This window comes from Sciurus carolinensis, chromosome 14, assembly GCF_902686445.1.
Source record: "Sciurus carolinensis chromosome 14, mSciCar1.2, whole genome shotgun sequence".
Lineage (NCBI taxonomy): Eukaryota > Metazoa > Chordata > Mammalia > Rodentia > Sciuridae > Sciurus > Sciurus carolinensis.
This window is the reverse complement of record NC_062226.1, coordinates 986,746-999,793: the sequence shown is the minus strand read 5'-3', so window position 1 is coordinate 999,793 and position 13,048 is coordinate 986,746. Positions and strand designations below refer to the sequence as shown.

At 57.5% G+C, this 13,048-nt stretch overlaps 2 protein-coding genes across 7 annotated transcripts; both read left to right on the top strand.

Moving 5' to 3' along the window:
* The first annotated feature begins 529 nt into the window (after window positions 1–529).
* On the top strand, window positions 530–2,506 carry Tmem141 (transmembrane protein 141). Its single transcript, XM_047525687.1, has 5 exons — window positions 530–689; window positions 961–1,027; window positions 1,187–1,270; window positions 1,539–1,646; window positions 2,077–2,506. Exons 1-5 carry the CDS (start codon window positions 636–638, stop codon window positions 2,088–2,090), a joined length of 327 nt encoding a protein of 108 aa, XP_047381643.1. The 5' UTR covers window positions 530–635; the 3' UTR covers window positions 2,091–2,506.
* A 142-nt stretch (window positions 2,507–2,648) lies between these two features.
* Ccdc183 (coiled-coil domain containing 183) lies at window positions 2,649–13,000 on the top strand. Of its 6 annotated transcripts, XM_047525682.1 has the most exons (15): window positions 2,649–4,256; window positions 4,945–5,063; window positions 5,606–5,727; window positions 6,130–6,207; window positions 6,407–6,574; window positions 6,855–6,959; window positions 8,362–8,484; window positions 9,681–9,806; window positions 9,958–10,012; window positions 10,453–10,553; window positions 11,253–11,413; window positions 11,640–11,808; window positions 11,894–12,004; window positions 12,075–12,171; window positions 12,785–13,000. In XM_047525682.1, the coding sequence occupies exons 2-15, from the start codon at window positions 5,003–5,005 to the stop codon at window positions 12,901–12,903; spliced, it is 1,596 nt and encodes a 531-aa protein (XP_047381638.1). In that variant the 5' UTR covers window positions 2,649–4,256; window positions 4,945–5,002; the 3' UTR covers window positions 12,904–13,000. The 6 variants fall into 6 exon arrangements, with proteins under 6 accessions (XP_047381638.1, XP_047381641.1, XP_047381636.1 ...); XM_047525685.1 differs by lacking the exon at window positions 11,894–12,004; XM_047525680.1 differs by having other exon boundaries at window positions 12,075–12,926.
* Window positions 13,001–13,048: the final 48 nt, after the last annotated feature.

Below are 13,048 nucleotides of genomic sequence, written 5' to 3'. Positions count from 1 at the left end.
GTCACACACTGTCCATTGCTCCCCCACTGCTGCTTCCCACGTTTGGGGGCCCTCAGCAGTCTCCCTCTGAGAGCCTCCTGTGCGCCCCCACGCTTCTGGGTCTGAGGCCAGTGGCAGTCAGCCAGACTGAGAGCAGGGGCTCTGAGTCCTCTGTGGGACCCCAGGTTCAGCACAGAACAGGCACCAAGAATGGGCGTTAGCAGTATTTTTTAAATTACTTTGCTAAATAATGATTCCAAAAAAATCACTACTCAGGGTTGCTTTCCAGAGATTTAACCCTCGAGTACAGTCCTTAAGCAGACCCCCAGCGCAATAAATAACAGGAACTGCGACCACTACTCTGCCAGCGAAGAGAGCAACTGTCCGCGCTCGCGCAGGCGCACTTTGGGACCCACCACCCCCGCCCCCGCCCCCGCCCCCGCCCCCGCCCACACGGCGCTCGCGCAGGCGCACTTTGGGACCCACCGCCCCCCGCCCACACCGCGCTCGCGCAGGCGCACTTTGGGACCTACGACCCCGCCCACACCGCGCTCGCGCAGGCGTACTTTGGGACCCCTCCGCCCCCCGCCGTTCCCACTCCCGACCCCGCCTCTCTCCGCCGGCCTCAGCGGGCGGGCACCTCCCACAGGGCCACCATGGTGACCCTGGGCCTGTCCCGCGTCGACGAGGCCGTGGCCGCCAAACATCCGGTGAGAAGACCCGCCTAGAACGTGGCCCCAGGCCTCAGAAGCTGCTGAGCGAGGCGGGGGCTGGCTGGGGTGCCCCGGCAGGGAGGAGGGGCGGAAGGGGCACCCTCCTGCCCGGGCATGGGGCGTCCCTGGTGGGCTTAGCGGGAGGTGGGACGTGTTCAGTCCCCAGCTTCTAACTCCCCCACGACCAGGCCCTGTCCAAAGGAGGGACTGGAGGGCGGTGAGAGAAGAGGGAGAGAGGACTGAGCCTCGAACTCCTTCCCTCTCCCAGGGACTCGGGGAATATGCTGCGTGCCAGTCAAACGCCTTCATGAAGGGCGTGTTCACCTTTGTCACAGGTAGGCTGGGTCCAGGTGTCCTGCAGCGCCAAAAAACGCACCCGCTTGTCCCACCCTGACTCCCCAGCAGGTGGCGCCAAGCAAAGACTGAGCAGGTGCACTGGGGGCACCCAGGTGGTCCCCAGCCAGCCCTGCTTACTGGACCCTGGCTCTTGGCAGGGACCGGCGTGACCTTCTGCCTGCAGATGTTCATTCAGAGAAAGTTCCGGTACCCGGCGCAGTGGAGCGTGCTGATGGCTGTGGGTGGGTACCCCAGAGTGCTCACCTGGCCCTGAAGTGCCCCAGAGTAGCAGAGGTGACTGGGTCTTAAGCAAGGGTGGCTTTCTGTGGAAAATATGGGACTGTGGTTCCAGCACTCCTGCCTCTGGCTGAGTCTCCAGTTTGCATAGAAGCCCTGTGTCTAGGTTCCATGCCCATGTCTACCCAGATGTGGCCTGTGTCTAGGTTCCCTCATGAGAAGTACAAAGGTTGAGCACCCCCAGCCCACCACCCTCCTTTTCCTGCTTCCCAGTTGCAGGCTCTGTGGCAAGCTATGGGGTGACAAGAGTGGAGTCGCAGAAATGCAGCAACCTCTGGCTCTTCCTGGAGACTGGGCAACTTCCCGGAGACACGGGCACAGGTGAGAGGGCATGCAGGCAGCAAGAAGCAGAAACCTTAGTTCTAGTGCCCGGAGTTTTAGGGAGGCAAGCCCAGGGGACCCACGTGATAGGTTAGGCAGGGGTTTCCCTCCAGTCCCTGCTTCCTTGGCCTGCCATTCTGGAGGGTCCAGACCTGGATTGGGCACAGCAGACAAGAGTTGAGTGCTACGTTCACAGGCGGGAGACTTGGAGAATTGTGTGACCTGAGACAGAAGAGTGAAGAAGGCACAGCAGCAGTGTGGGTACCCAAAAAGAGCCACTTGAACCAGGAGACCCCAATCCTTTACCGGGCCGATAAATCCCAGGCTTGTCGTTCTGGTTACAGGACTCAGTTTTTGCTATGGTAAAATGGGGCAGGGATCCTGAGTGACCATGCATGTGGTTCTAGCTGTCTCCCTTTGCCTCTTACAGATCCACGAAGCTAAGAGCGTCCCCCAGGGCACAAAGGATCCAGAGCAAGGAGGCCCCTGGAACAAAGCCCTCCGCTGGTCCCCTGGCCTCACACAGGTTTCCCCACCTAGAGTGTTCTATGTCCTCTGCACATATACCTGTCGAAGCTCTTCCCCCAAACCAGGACCTGCCCAGGAGGTCGGCTCAGAAGGGCTCTTGTGGGTGGGCATTCTCCTGTGGGGCAGCAAGAAACAGGGTGAACACTGTGAGCCAGAAACGGTTGTGCCCTGTTGCATACACATTTAGAAACGGCAGCCTGCACATGGGGGAAGGGACATGTGCACTCTTGGGTACTTTGGTGTCCCCTTTCCAGCCCCTACACCCACAACAAGTTCAGGGAGACTACTGTTACTGGCCATGTGAGGCTAATAAATGGCTGTCCTTTTTCCCACCTGAACTCTAAAGCAAGTGAGAGTAAAGGGGCAAAGAGAAGAAAACAGCAGACGCTGTGTCCACGCCTGCCATCCCAGTGACTTGGGAGACTGAGGCAGGAGGATGGGAAGTTCAAGGCCACCCTCTGTCTTCACAACTTCACAAGACTGTCTCAAAAACCAAACAAAAAAGGGCAAGTGGTATAGTTCAGTGGTAGAGCAAAGATGAGATCACTCGAGAAACTGAAGCAGGATCCACAAGTTTGAGGCCTGCCTGGGCAACTTATGAGACTCTGTCAAAAAAAAAGGCTCAGTGGTTGAGCACCCCTGGGTTCAATTCCTAGTACTACCAAAGGAAAAACAATAAAGATCAAATGTCATCTTTATGACAATATAGCTGGTTCAGAGGATGTGCAAGGGAAGTTCTTGATGCAGAACTCCAGAACTGGGCATTCCTGCTGGCTCCGAGGCCTCTCTGTGTGGGGTCTGTAACCACACATTCACTGAAGGAGCAGAGCAGAGGTGGTCTGGAGGTGTGGCTGTGCCCACCTCACCTCCCTGTCATTCCAAATTCACCCATTGCTGAAGTCTCCTCCCCATGGAAAAGGAAAGCTGAATAGGCCATACAGCCTGCATCACCAAGTCCACAAAGAAAAAGGCAGAGATTGTCCAAACTTCCACTTCCCAGTAATAGAAGGCGCACTGACTGGTCAGCCTAGCTCAGCCCTTGCATCCTGGAGCCGGTCTTTCAGAATGTCTGAGTTAGTGGGAGACAGAATGGCAGCAGGCTTGAAATAACAGTGACTTAAACAAACTAGAATTTTATTTTTCTTTCCTGTTACAGTCCAGGTGGGTGGTGCCTTAATCCATTTCCTCTTGCCAGCAACACACCATACATGTAAAAACCAGGGATGTATTTTGGCCCAAATCTGGTCAAAGCTTGAGAGGTCACATATGGTGATGGTCACTTTGCTGACAAGGTCCAGAGGTGGCCTAGGGCATCTCCTGGTGAGCAACAGCACATGTGTATCCTGTTCTTTCTCTTTTTCCTGCAAGGCGACAAGCATTCTATCAGGAGGGCTCCACCCTGCTGATCTTATCTAATCTTACTCCTTTCCCAGAGATCCCCACCTCTGAACACCACAGTCCAATAAGTTTCCAGCTTTTCATTACCTAACAGTGGGATTAAACTCTGGGGGCAGTTTTGGAGGACAAACTCTTCAGATTGCAGTAGTGGGCCAGGGAGGCCAATCAAGAACCAAGGCTCCTTTCAGCCTGCTCTCTCCATTCCCAACTCCAGTCATGGTGCCAGGTGTCACCTACCATTTCTGCTTCCACACCACTGGGCAGAGCTGAGTTCATATATCAGGTCTATGGTAAGGACACCCAGGAAGGCAGGCTTGCTCTGGCCAGCCTCACGTCCCACTGAAGTTCAGGGAGTCGATACCCAAGGGAGAATGGAGAGCTAGCACCGCCAATCGCTAAGTTGTGCATGTTGTGGTCTGATTGTGTCCCCTAGTACTTCAGGACACGACGAGACAGGGTCTCCAACAAGGTACATATGGTTAAATGGGGTCATGGGGGGTCTAATCCAATGTGACAGGTGTGTGTTCTTACAAGAGGAGATCAGGATACAAACATACATAGACAACTACATCCAGGCACGGGGGAAAGCTGTCTGCAAGGCAAGGACTCGGGCCTCAGAGGAACTAGCCTTTGGCACCTGGATCCTAGACTTCAGCCCCAGGACTAAGAATAAACTTCTGTTGTGTGAGTTGCTGATCTGAGGTGCTTTGTTAGGGAAGACTCATGCACACAGGGTTGGGGAAGGTAATTCATCTTATGTGGCCACAGCATTCCAGGCTGTACATTCCTCCATGCACACCACTCTAGGGGAAGGGGTGGGGTACAGAGGCGGGGAGCTGACCCTCCTGGAGTAAGTAACTTCTGAACAAAGGCCCAGGGGTTCTGAGGGATGTGGGGGCCAGCGGAGCTGGACTGCAAGCAGCACAGGAGAAGTTGGGAGAAGTGTGGAAGTGAGGGCCAGAGCTGGGGTAGGGGTAAGCCAGGTCATCCAAGGCGTGGACTTTGAACTTGGTAGAGGGACAGAGTTCCTGCAAGGTAATGACAAAATTGGTTTGGAAGACAGTCCAGAGACTATAGAAGCAGCCTAGGGACATTGGAGGGAATGTGGAAGGTGCAGGGGTACAGTGGGGTGCCATGCCAGACCACTACATATCACCCACCACCACTAAGGAAAGAGGTTCCTAGACACCACAGAGATCCTAAGCAGTGAGCAGCCACCACAGACTTTTCCATTAGGGCAAATGTCCACAGGTGATCCCGAGGCTGGCTGGAGGAGCGGGGATTCCAGATTCCCTGAGCATTGAGAACCCTGACACCCATCACAATGGTCTGAAATTCCAGGGACAATCTGAGCCTTGGCTCTGTTGAACAGGTAACACAGAGGGAGAGTGGGAATCACACAGGGATCTTGAAGGACCCTGAAAGCCATCATGAAGGTGCATGAGGCAGATGTGGAGGGGCAGGAGCTAAAGACCATCACTCGGCTCCAAGGTGAGTCCCACACTGGCTGATGCTTGGCCTGCAGGGACCAGGGGTTCTTGGTTCCTGGTTCTTGGGCCAGTACCTTCAGTTTTAACACCAGGACATGGAGGGGCAATTGGCTATCCAACTAATGCCCCCACTCCCATCCCTGAGTCCTGGCTGGGAGAAGGAATCTAAGGGGTCTGCCATGGGAGGGGGCTGGATGAAGGAGGGGACCTAAAGGGGAGTTATGAGCATAAGAGCAACTGAAGCACCAGAGCTGGAGAGACAGGAAGGACCTGCCTGCTTCTGCAGATAGCTTATTCGGAAGAGAGTAAGGATGCCCCCATTCCCGGTTTTGGCCTCGCCCTCTCCACTGTCCAGCACCCCGTTCACGGGTGGCCCTGCAGATCACCATTGCAGAGGAATGGAGCCTGTTTCTCCCAGGGAAGAGTGGGAGGAGGGCCAGTGTTGGTTCTCCCATACCCTTCTTTGGCCTCCCTGCCCTGAATTCCCAGCCTGGTCACACCCTGGCTCACACCCTGGCCACCCTGTCCTCTCCGTCACCACAGAGCAATGTCGGGCGCTCCAGATCCAGGGGGTGAAGGAAAAGATGGCACAGAACAAGGGGACGCTGGCCCTTCTGCGCAGCAACATCCGCCGTGGGGCCCAGGACTGGGCTTTGGCCAAGAAGGTGCCCAAGTCCCGCCCCTCCTCGCTAGCTGGGGATGGGGGCGGGCTCGTGCTGAAGAAACACACACCCCTCATCCCCCGCCCGTTCCTCTCTTGAGCCAGGGGGCGTGTGGGGAGAGATTCGCTGTGACCTTGCCCTGGGCAGGTTCCCCACTACCCACCGGGAGGGCTTAGCATCTGTGAACGCAGTCCTGCCGCAGGGCCTCGGGCGCTCCTCTCCAGACCCCAAAGTCTGAGCAGGGGTGGCCAGGACGGATCGTGCAGTGCTCTCCTCCGGCGGACCCAGGAGCCAGAAGTCTTGGTGCTGGGTTAGCATAGGGTAGAAGAGGTCTCAGGGAGATGCTTGCAGGGGCCGGCGGCTGGGGGCCATCCTACGCCCGACTCAGCCGCCGCCACTCCGCAGTACGACCAGTGGATCATCTCCAGAGCTTGCGAGAAGGACGTGCACACGAGGATGGCGCACGGCCACAGCACCATGGAGGTACCGAGGCTGGCGGGCCGGGGCGGATCCCTGGCCCCGCCCCGTCCCGCGACCCACCCCTACTAAACGGCGCTCAGGAGCCTGAGGAGGGAAGGGCAAAGTCCCATCCCAGAGTTCCTGTAGGGCAGCCACGCGTCCCTCCAGGGTGCCCCGCGGCGTCCCATCGCTCACCCACGCGCGGGCGCCCTCCCCGACCCAGGTGGCGCGGGAGAAGCTGCGCAAGTACGTCTTCGACCGTGTGAACGCGCACAACGTGCTGATCCACCTGGTGCGGCGGCGCGGGCAGAGGCTGGAGAGCATGCAACTGGAGCTGGCCAGCCTGCGGAACCAGTCAGATGCCACCAAGGAGGAGAAGCGGATGCTGCAGGTGCCTCGGGTGCGGAGCTCCGCGAGCGGGGCGGGGCCTCATGGTGGGCGGGGCCTTAGGGGCGGGGCTCTGTCGGCGGGGCGGGACCCTGCGGCAAGGGGTTCCTCGGTCTGAAGGAGACTCAGCGGGCAGGGCAGGTCCTCTGAAGGGGCGGGACTCCGGCGGAGGAGGCGCAGCCAGGCGGGAGCGACCCCTTGGGAGAAACCCTCCGCTGGGTAGGATCTGTGCCTCTGGCTGGCCTGCCCCCAGGCGCTCTCAATGAACCCTGCGCCTGACCCAGGTCATCCGCCAGCTGGAGAACAACATCGAAAAGACCACGGTCAAGATCACCACCTGCCAGAACATGCACCTGCTGTACTTAGGCCTGCTGGACTACCTGAAGAAAGTGAGCCCTTCTCCCCGCGCTGGCCAGGCGGGGTGGGGGCGGGTCTCAGGGCTGGGCCTTGGCGGGGCGGGGCCGCCCCCAGGCCTTGGAAACTTCTAAGAGCTTCATTTTTAAAAATGCATATTGTGGAGTGTAGCCAAACAAGTTGGACTTTCCCACACATAGGAAATGGTTTAGTGTGAACTCAGGGTCAGAGACCAGCCTGCCCCTCAGAAATTTCCCTAAAATGGTACCGAGCGGGCACCTCTGTACCTTGGAGGTCTGCTGGGCACGCATCTTGCTGCTCACCTGCCCACCCGGTCACCCACTCCAGCAGATAATAGATCCTGGCCCCCGATGGCAAGACCCGCTTCGAGGAGGCTGAGTACTGCCCCTCAGCCTCCCACATCTCAGAGCATGGGATCAGGGAACGGGTGCTGAGAACAGTGCTGGGCCTGCCTGAGAGCCCAGGGCCTGGGAAAGTGCGCAGGGAAGCCCTAAGACTGGGCTCAGCTGAGAGGCCGGGTGGGGTAGCTCTTCCTTTTCAGTCTAGTCCCCAACCCCAGCCTGTGCCCAGCTCTCAGCTCTATCCTCCCGTCTTCCTGTCTTGCCCCAGCCCTGGTGCTGGAAGCTCACCTGGAGGCCCTGCCACCTTTGCTTCCTGGCCCTTCCCCATACATTTTCCCCCTGGGCATGCTTTATGTCTTCCCTGTATGGCCTTCTTCTTTTCACACTTTTAAAAAATTCTCATAGCTATACACACTTTTTTAAAAAACTGGCCATGATTGGGCATTTGTGATTATTAACAACAAAATACTAATAGCTAAATTATTTTTGACATTTATGCACCTGGCCCTGTGCTAAAGAATCCATTTTACATTCTCCATTGATGCTGACAGCAATCTTCTAAAAGAACTAGTATGACCTTTTTGCAGACATGGACACTCAGAGACGTTGTTACTTTCCCAAGGTCACACAGCTGGCTGACAGGAGTGGCCTTGGCTTTGAGCCCAGGTTCTCTAACGCTAAGCCCATGTTTCAAGCCCCTCTGCTCCCCTTAGGACTGGAGTTGACCCCAAACAAACCCTTCTGGATTCCAGAGTCAGTGTTTCTTGGTATAAAACATTTATTTCCTTACCATGTTCAGGCCTGGGCAGTGGGAAATCTCCAGGCTGCCTGCTTCTCCCAGGACATGTCTCTCATTTGCTCTGTGCCCTGCTGTAGGCTGGGGCCACAGATCAGATCCCATCACTATCCTCATAGCTCACACAGTCAGGGTGAAGGGTTGAGGAAGGGCCAGGTTCACTCTGTTCTGAGGCCACAAGAGAATCAGAGAGGCTTGAGGGAAGACAGCATGTAGTGTGGGCAGCACTGAATTTGCCTGTGGCCTACATGCCCACCTGCCTGTGCCCACTCTCTGCAGGTGCTGGCAGGATACCCAACAGAGCTAGACAAGCTGCAGAACCTGGTGGTCAACTATTGCTCAGAGCTGTCGGACATGACGGTCATGTCCCAAGAAGCCATAGTGATTACTGATGAGGTCAAGGTGAGCTTAGGCCGCAGGGCTTGGGGCCTCCACCATTGGCTCTCTCAAATCTGTGTGGCCCAGGCCCATCAGGACACCCCCATGTCCACACCACAGCAGTCCCTGAAAGGCTCCAGCAGTCTGTCCCACCAGGTGCTCTGCCCACCCATAGCATGGGGGCAGGAGCTCCCATTGGCAGTCACAAGGTGGATGTGGTCAGGGCAGTGGCCCCCATGGACCCACCCTGTGCCAAGACCCCCGAAAGGCCTTGGGGAGGCATGCCCACCCTTCTGAAGTGGGCAGGGCTGGTCCACTAGTCCCTGAAAAAACATCATACATCATTTGGGCCACTATGGCAGAGAGGTGTAGGGTGTCATGGAGTCCATCTGAGTTGCTGACTACCAGGGGAGGTCCAGGCTGGCTTTCCAAGGATGCAGTGCTTCAGTAGGTTCTGAAGGAAAGATCCAGCAAAACCCAGGGGCAGCCAGAGCTCAGGAGAAGGGACAGAAAAGCAAAGGACATTGTTGCACAGGTACATGTGGCCAGAGGAGAGAGAACTGCAGAGGTGCAGCGTGGGAGTTGGTGGGGACAGCGGGGTCCCCTAACCTGGAGCCTGGGAAGAGGTGGAGACATGGGCAAATCTGTGCTTCAAAATGGTGCATGCTGGTAACCAGGGTTGGGAGGACCCAGGACAGGAGTGCTGGTCACCTGGGCAAGCCTATGGTGGAGGGCAGTGGCCAGAAACAGCAGAAGTCTTTAAGAGGTCACTCCTGTGGTCTTTGGCACTGGAAATGGAGAGGGAGAGAGCAGTGTCAGTAAGCAGAATCAAGGCAGCAGGCTCTGCTGGAAGAGACCAGGCTTTGGGGGGAAGATGATGAATTTGATTTTAGACATGTCACGTCCACTTTGATGGATTAAGTTGAGCAGGCTAGGAGGCAGGTGGACATGCAGGGGTCTGGAGTGCTGTACAGGGCCTGGGATGCAGAGAGAAAGCAAGCATGTGCCAGCCTGGGGTCCCTGTGCTGAGAGGCAAAGGGGTATGTACCCATGAGGATGGGGCAGCCATGGGCATGAGCTTCCAGGAAGAAGGGCATGGCCAACAGCCTCAGTCACTACTCCAGAACCTAGTGAGACAAGGACTAAAAATGGGCCACTGGGTCTAGGACCAGGGATGGCCATGGTGAGACAGCACCCCCGTGGTGTACCTGTGTTCCCAGAGGGACATGAGGCAAGAAGAGGCATCCTTTATAGAGGAGCGCAGGGCCCGCGAACACCGGCTCAACCAGCAGAAGAAGCTCATTGATAAGATCCATACCAAGGAGACCAGCGAGAAGTACCGCCGGGTATGTCCTGGGCTGGGCCTGGCAGGCACCCCCACCCACCTACCCATACACACAGCACGGGAGAGCCAAGAGGACCCTCCACTCAGGGCCACCTGGAGGACCACTCCCTGCAAGGACCAAGTTCACTTTCACCTGCTCTTTCTCCCATCAGCGCCAGACAGACCTGGACTTCCCCTCTAATATGATGCTCCCAGATACTCTGAAGGGTGAGTCTGAGCTTCCTGCCTGCCGCAGCCAGGGTCTCCAGAAACCAGCTCTGGCTGGAACCACACAGTCAGGTCACCATGAGGCCTACTATCACCTGGGCCTCCAGAGCCAAGGAGATAGCCCCTGCAGAGGCTGTGAGTCCTTGGCCAGTGTGGCCAAGGGATCCCTTCCTCAGCACCCAGGGGCTGTCACCCAGTGACTCCTAAGAGCTGCCTCTGAGAGTTCCATGAAGCCCAGAGTGCCATGCTGCTCCCTGCCCTTCTCTGCACTGGGGCTCCCCTGGGGTGCCCCAGAAGGGCCCACGAGAAGGGAGTAGTCACAGGTACAGGTGACTTGGGGCACCTGGCTCCTCAGGTGGCCTCCCCGATGGCTGGATGTTTACAGAGGCTTCTTATGGCCATCCCTGAATGTACACACTCTGTTCCCTCTCTCTGCCCAGTGAAGAAGAAAGAAACCTCCACAGCAGATCTTGGATACCAGACAGAGGTGACTGCGTGGGTGGAGAGGGTCAAGTCTGCTGTGCGATGCTCTCACCTCTGGGTAAGACTCCCTGGCACTCCCAGGACCTGGCAAGAGGGCAGCTGAGCTGGGCCAGGCCCTGCAGACCCTCTGGAAAGGACACAGAAATCTGAGCCCCTCAGATGTTCCCAGATATGCTGCTCTCAGGCATGGAAGGAGTTGGGCCTGCCGGGCACGGCCTGTAGTGGAGAGTACTCCCAGGACAAAGCAGGTACATCCTGACGCTCCCTGTTCCAGGCATGTCATGGAGCCTGTCAGAACCTGAGGATCCAAATGCTAAGGAACAGCTTGCACCTCCAATTTCCACCCCTTCCCAACCTGCTTGAGCCACAGCAGTCAGCTGCCTCCCACGGGCCCCATTTATTTTAATCCAACCTGGGTTTGTTATTGGGCCTTGGACTCCTATGCATGGCCCTGACATGAGCTTGTCCATCATCAGACAAGAGACTCAAGGTGATGCGTGGTCTCCTCGGCTACAGTTGGGGTTATTATCCTCTACCCCTTGTGAAGGTTCTGTTCCAGGACACACATGCCCTGTAGCTGTGCCCCACCCCACCCCAACCCTCAGGGAGTGGCAGGCAGCAGGCAGCATCATGAGTGAGCCTCTGGTACAGAAAACCTGCACTGGCCAAAGGGAGGGGCTCAGGAGAAACCAGGACTGCAGGAGTCCCTCTGCCTTTCCGGGCCCACACCTGCTCCTTTGTACCCTGGATTGGCCAGGACATTGCCGGTCGCTTCCTGGCTCAGAGGAACACAGAGGAGAGCCTGGAGCTGCAGATGGAGGACTGTGAACAGCGGCGGACACAGCTGGAAGCACTGACGAAGAAGCTGGAACTGGAGGAGGCACTACTCAAGTTCCGACAGATCCCCAGCTCTGTCAGGTACACAGCTTCCAGGGCTGCTGGGCCAGCCATGTGGCACCGGCTGGGAGCTCATGGATGATGAGTCTGTGGCTTCGTAGAAGCTGGGGGACACACTTACTGGCATCTGAATGCCTGAGCCTCTGGTGTTAGCACAGCACCCAGCTGCAGACCTGGCCCCCTGGCCTTCCTTGGACCCTGGGGGCTGTGCCACCTCCCCTGCTGTGTTTCCCTTCACACTCCACAGCTTTGAGTCCATTGAGTCCAAGATAAAGAACATGCTGCAGGAGGAAGAAGTCAGACTCCAGCAGGCCCACAACAACATGACCCGGAGCCAGCAGCTGCTGCTGACCCTGCAGACAGGCATTGACAACCTCTACATCCGGCTCATCGGCATCACCCTGCCTGCTGCCCAGGTACCAGCAGAGTAGGGAGGAGCTGCTGTACCCAGGGCCTCTGGGTGGGGCCAGAGAGGAGATGAGACCATCCTCTGGCCTACAGAAAGAAGTGGCACCCTCTGACACCCTCGACTTGCATAGCAAGCTGGCATACTGCCAGGGAAAGCTCTCGTATCTGGTTGACCGCCTGCAAATGCTGTCCAGGACTGAGGAGGTAGTCCTGGGCTAGGGGGCACCCACATGGCCCAGATCCCCTCTGAGGTAACAGAGGCACTGCCCTACAGGTCAGCACAAAGGTGAGGGACACCCTGGAGTCCTCAACTCTGAAGGAGAAGCACAACATGAGGATCACCTTTGAGGATGCAGAAGAGGACATGATCGGTGAGGCTCCTCAGAAGGTCCTGGCCACGGGGAGGGGCCACAGCTCAATCAGAGTGTCTGAGCTGCAGAGTGGATGGAGGATAGCCTCTCTGTCTGACCAGGATATCCTGGAGGGACCAGGGTGCTAAGAGGGACTAGATTAATGGAGATGACTTATGACAACGAAAGGCAACCGCCACAGAAGAACATATGACACTTTTCATGAGAGGAGGGGGCACACCATGCCAAAGGCCACAGGGGGAGACCCGGGCCAGAGCATTTGGTGGGGTTTCTGTGTGTGGCCAAAGGCAGGGCAGATGGGCAGCTTAGGACTAACTCATTCCAACAGGCCCAGGTGGCCTGGTACCTGGCCCTGCGTGACATAGGGCAGAGGACCGTTGGTTTGGGTGAGTCAAATGAGGGAGGTGGTTCCAGGTTGTTAGTTCGGCGCTGGCCTGTCCTTGAGTCCTTGCCCGTCCAAGGATGGGCCACGCCCGGGGTCAGCCTCTCCCCAGGCGCCAGACAACACAGGCCACAGCATCCCGACACCGGAAGTAGGAAGCGGCAGCGAATGCAAGCCGGGCTGGTGGCGGCCCGAGGTCGGTCTGCCAGCGGCCCTCTCCCGCCCGTGCAGAAACCTTCCAGTTCGCCGACATGGACCACAGCTACGTCCCGTCGCGGGCCGAGATCAAGAAACAGGCCCAGGGACTGATCGAGGGGAAGCTCAAGATGGCCAAGAAGAAGAAGAAGTAGTACCGCCCGCGCATGTTACACAAATAAACATTTTTCCAGGAGTGCCCGGGCGCCCCTAGGCAGGCAGGCAGGAAAGCAGGCAGGAAGGCAGGCAGGCGGCGGGGCGGGGCGGGGCGGGGCCGGCGGGGTAGGGGGCGGGGCCGGC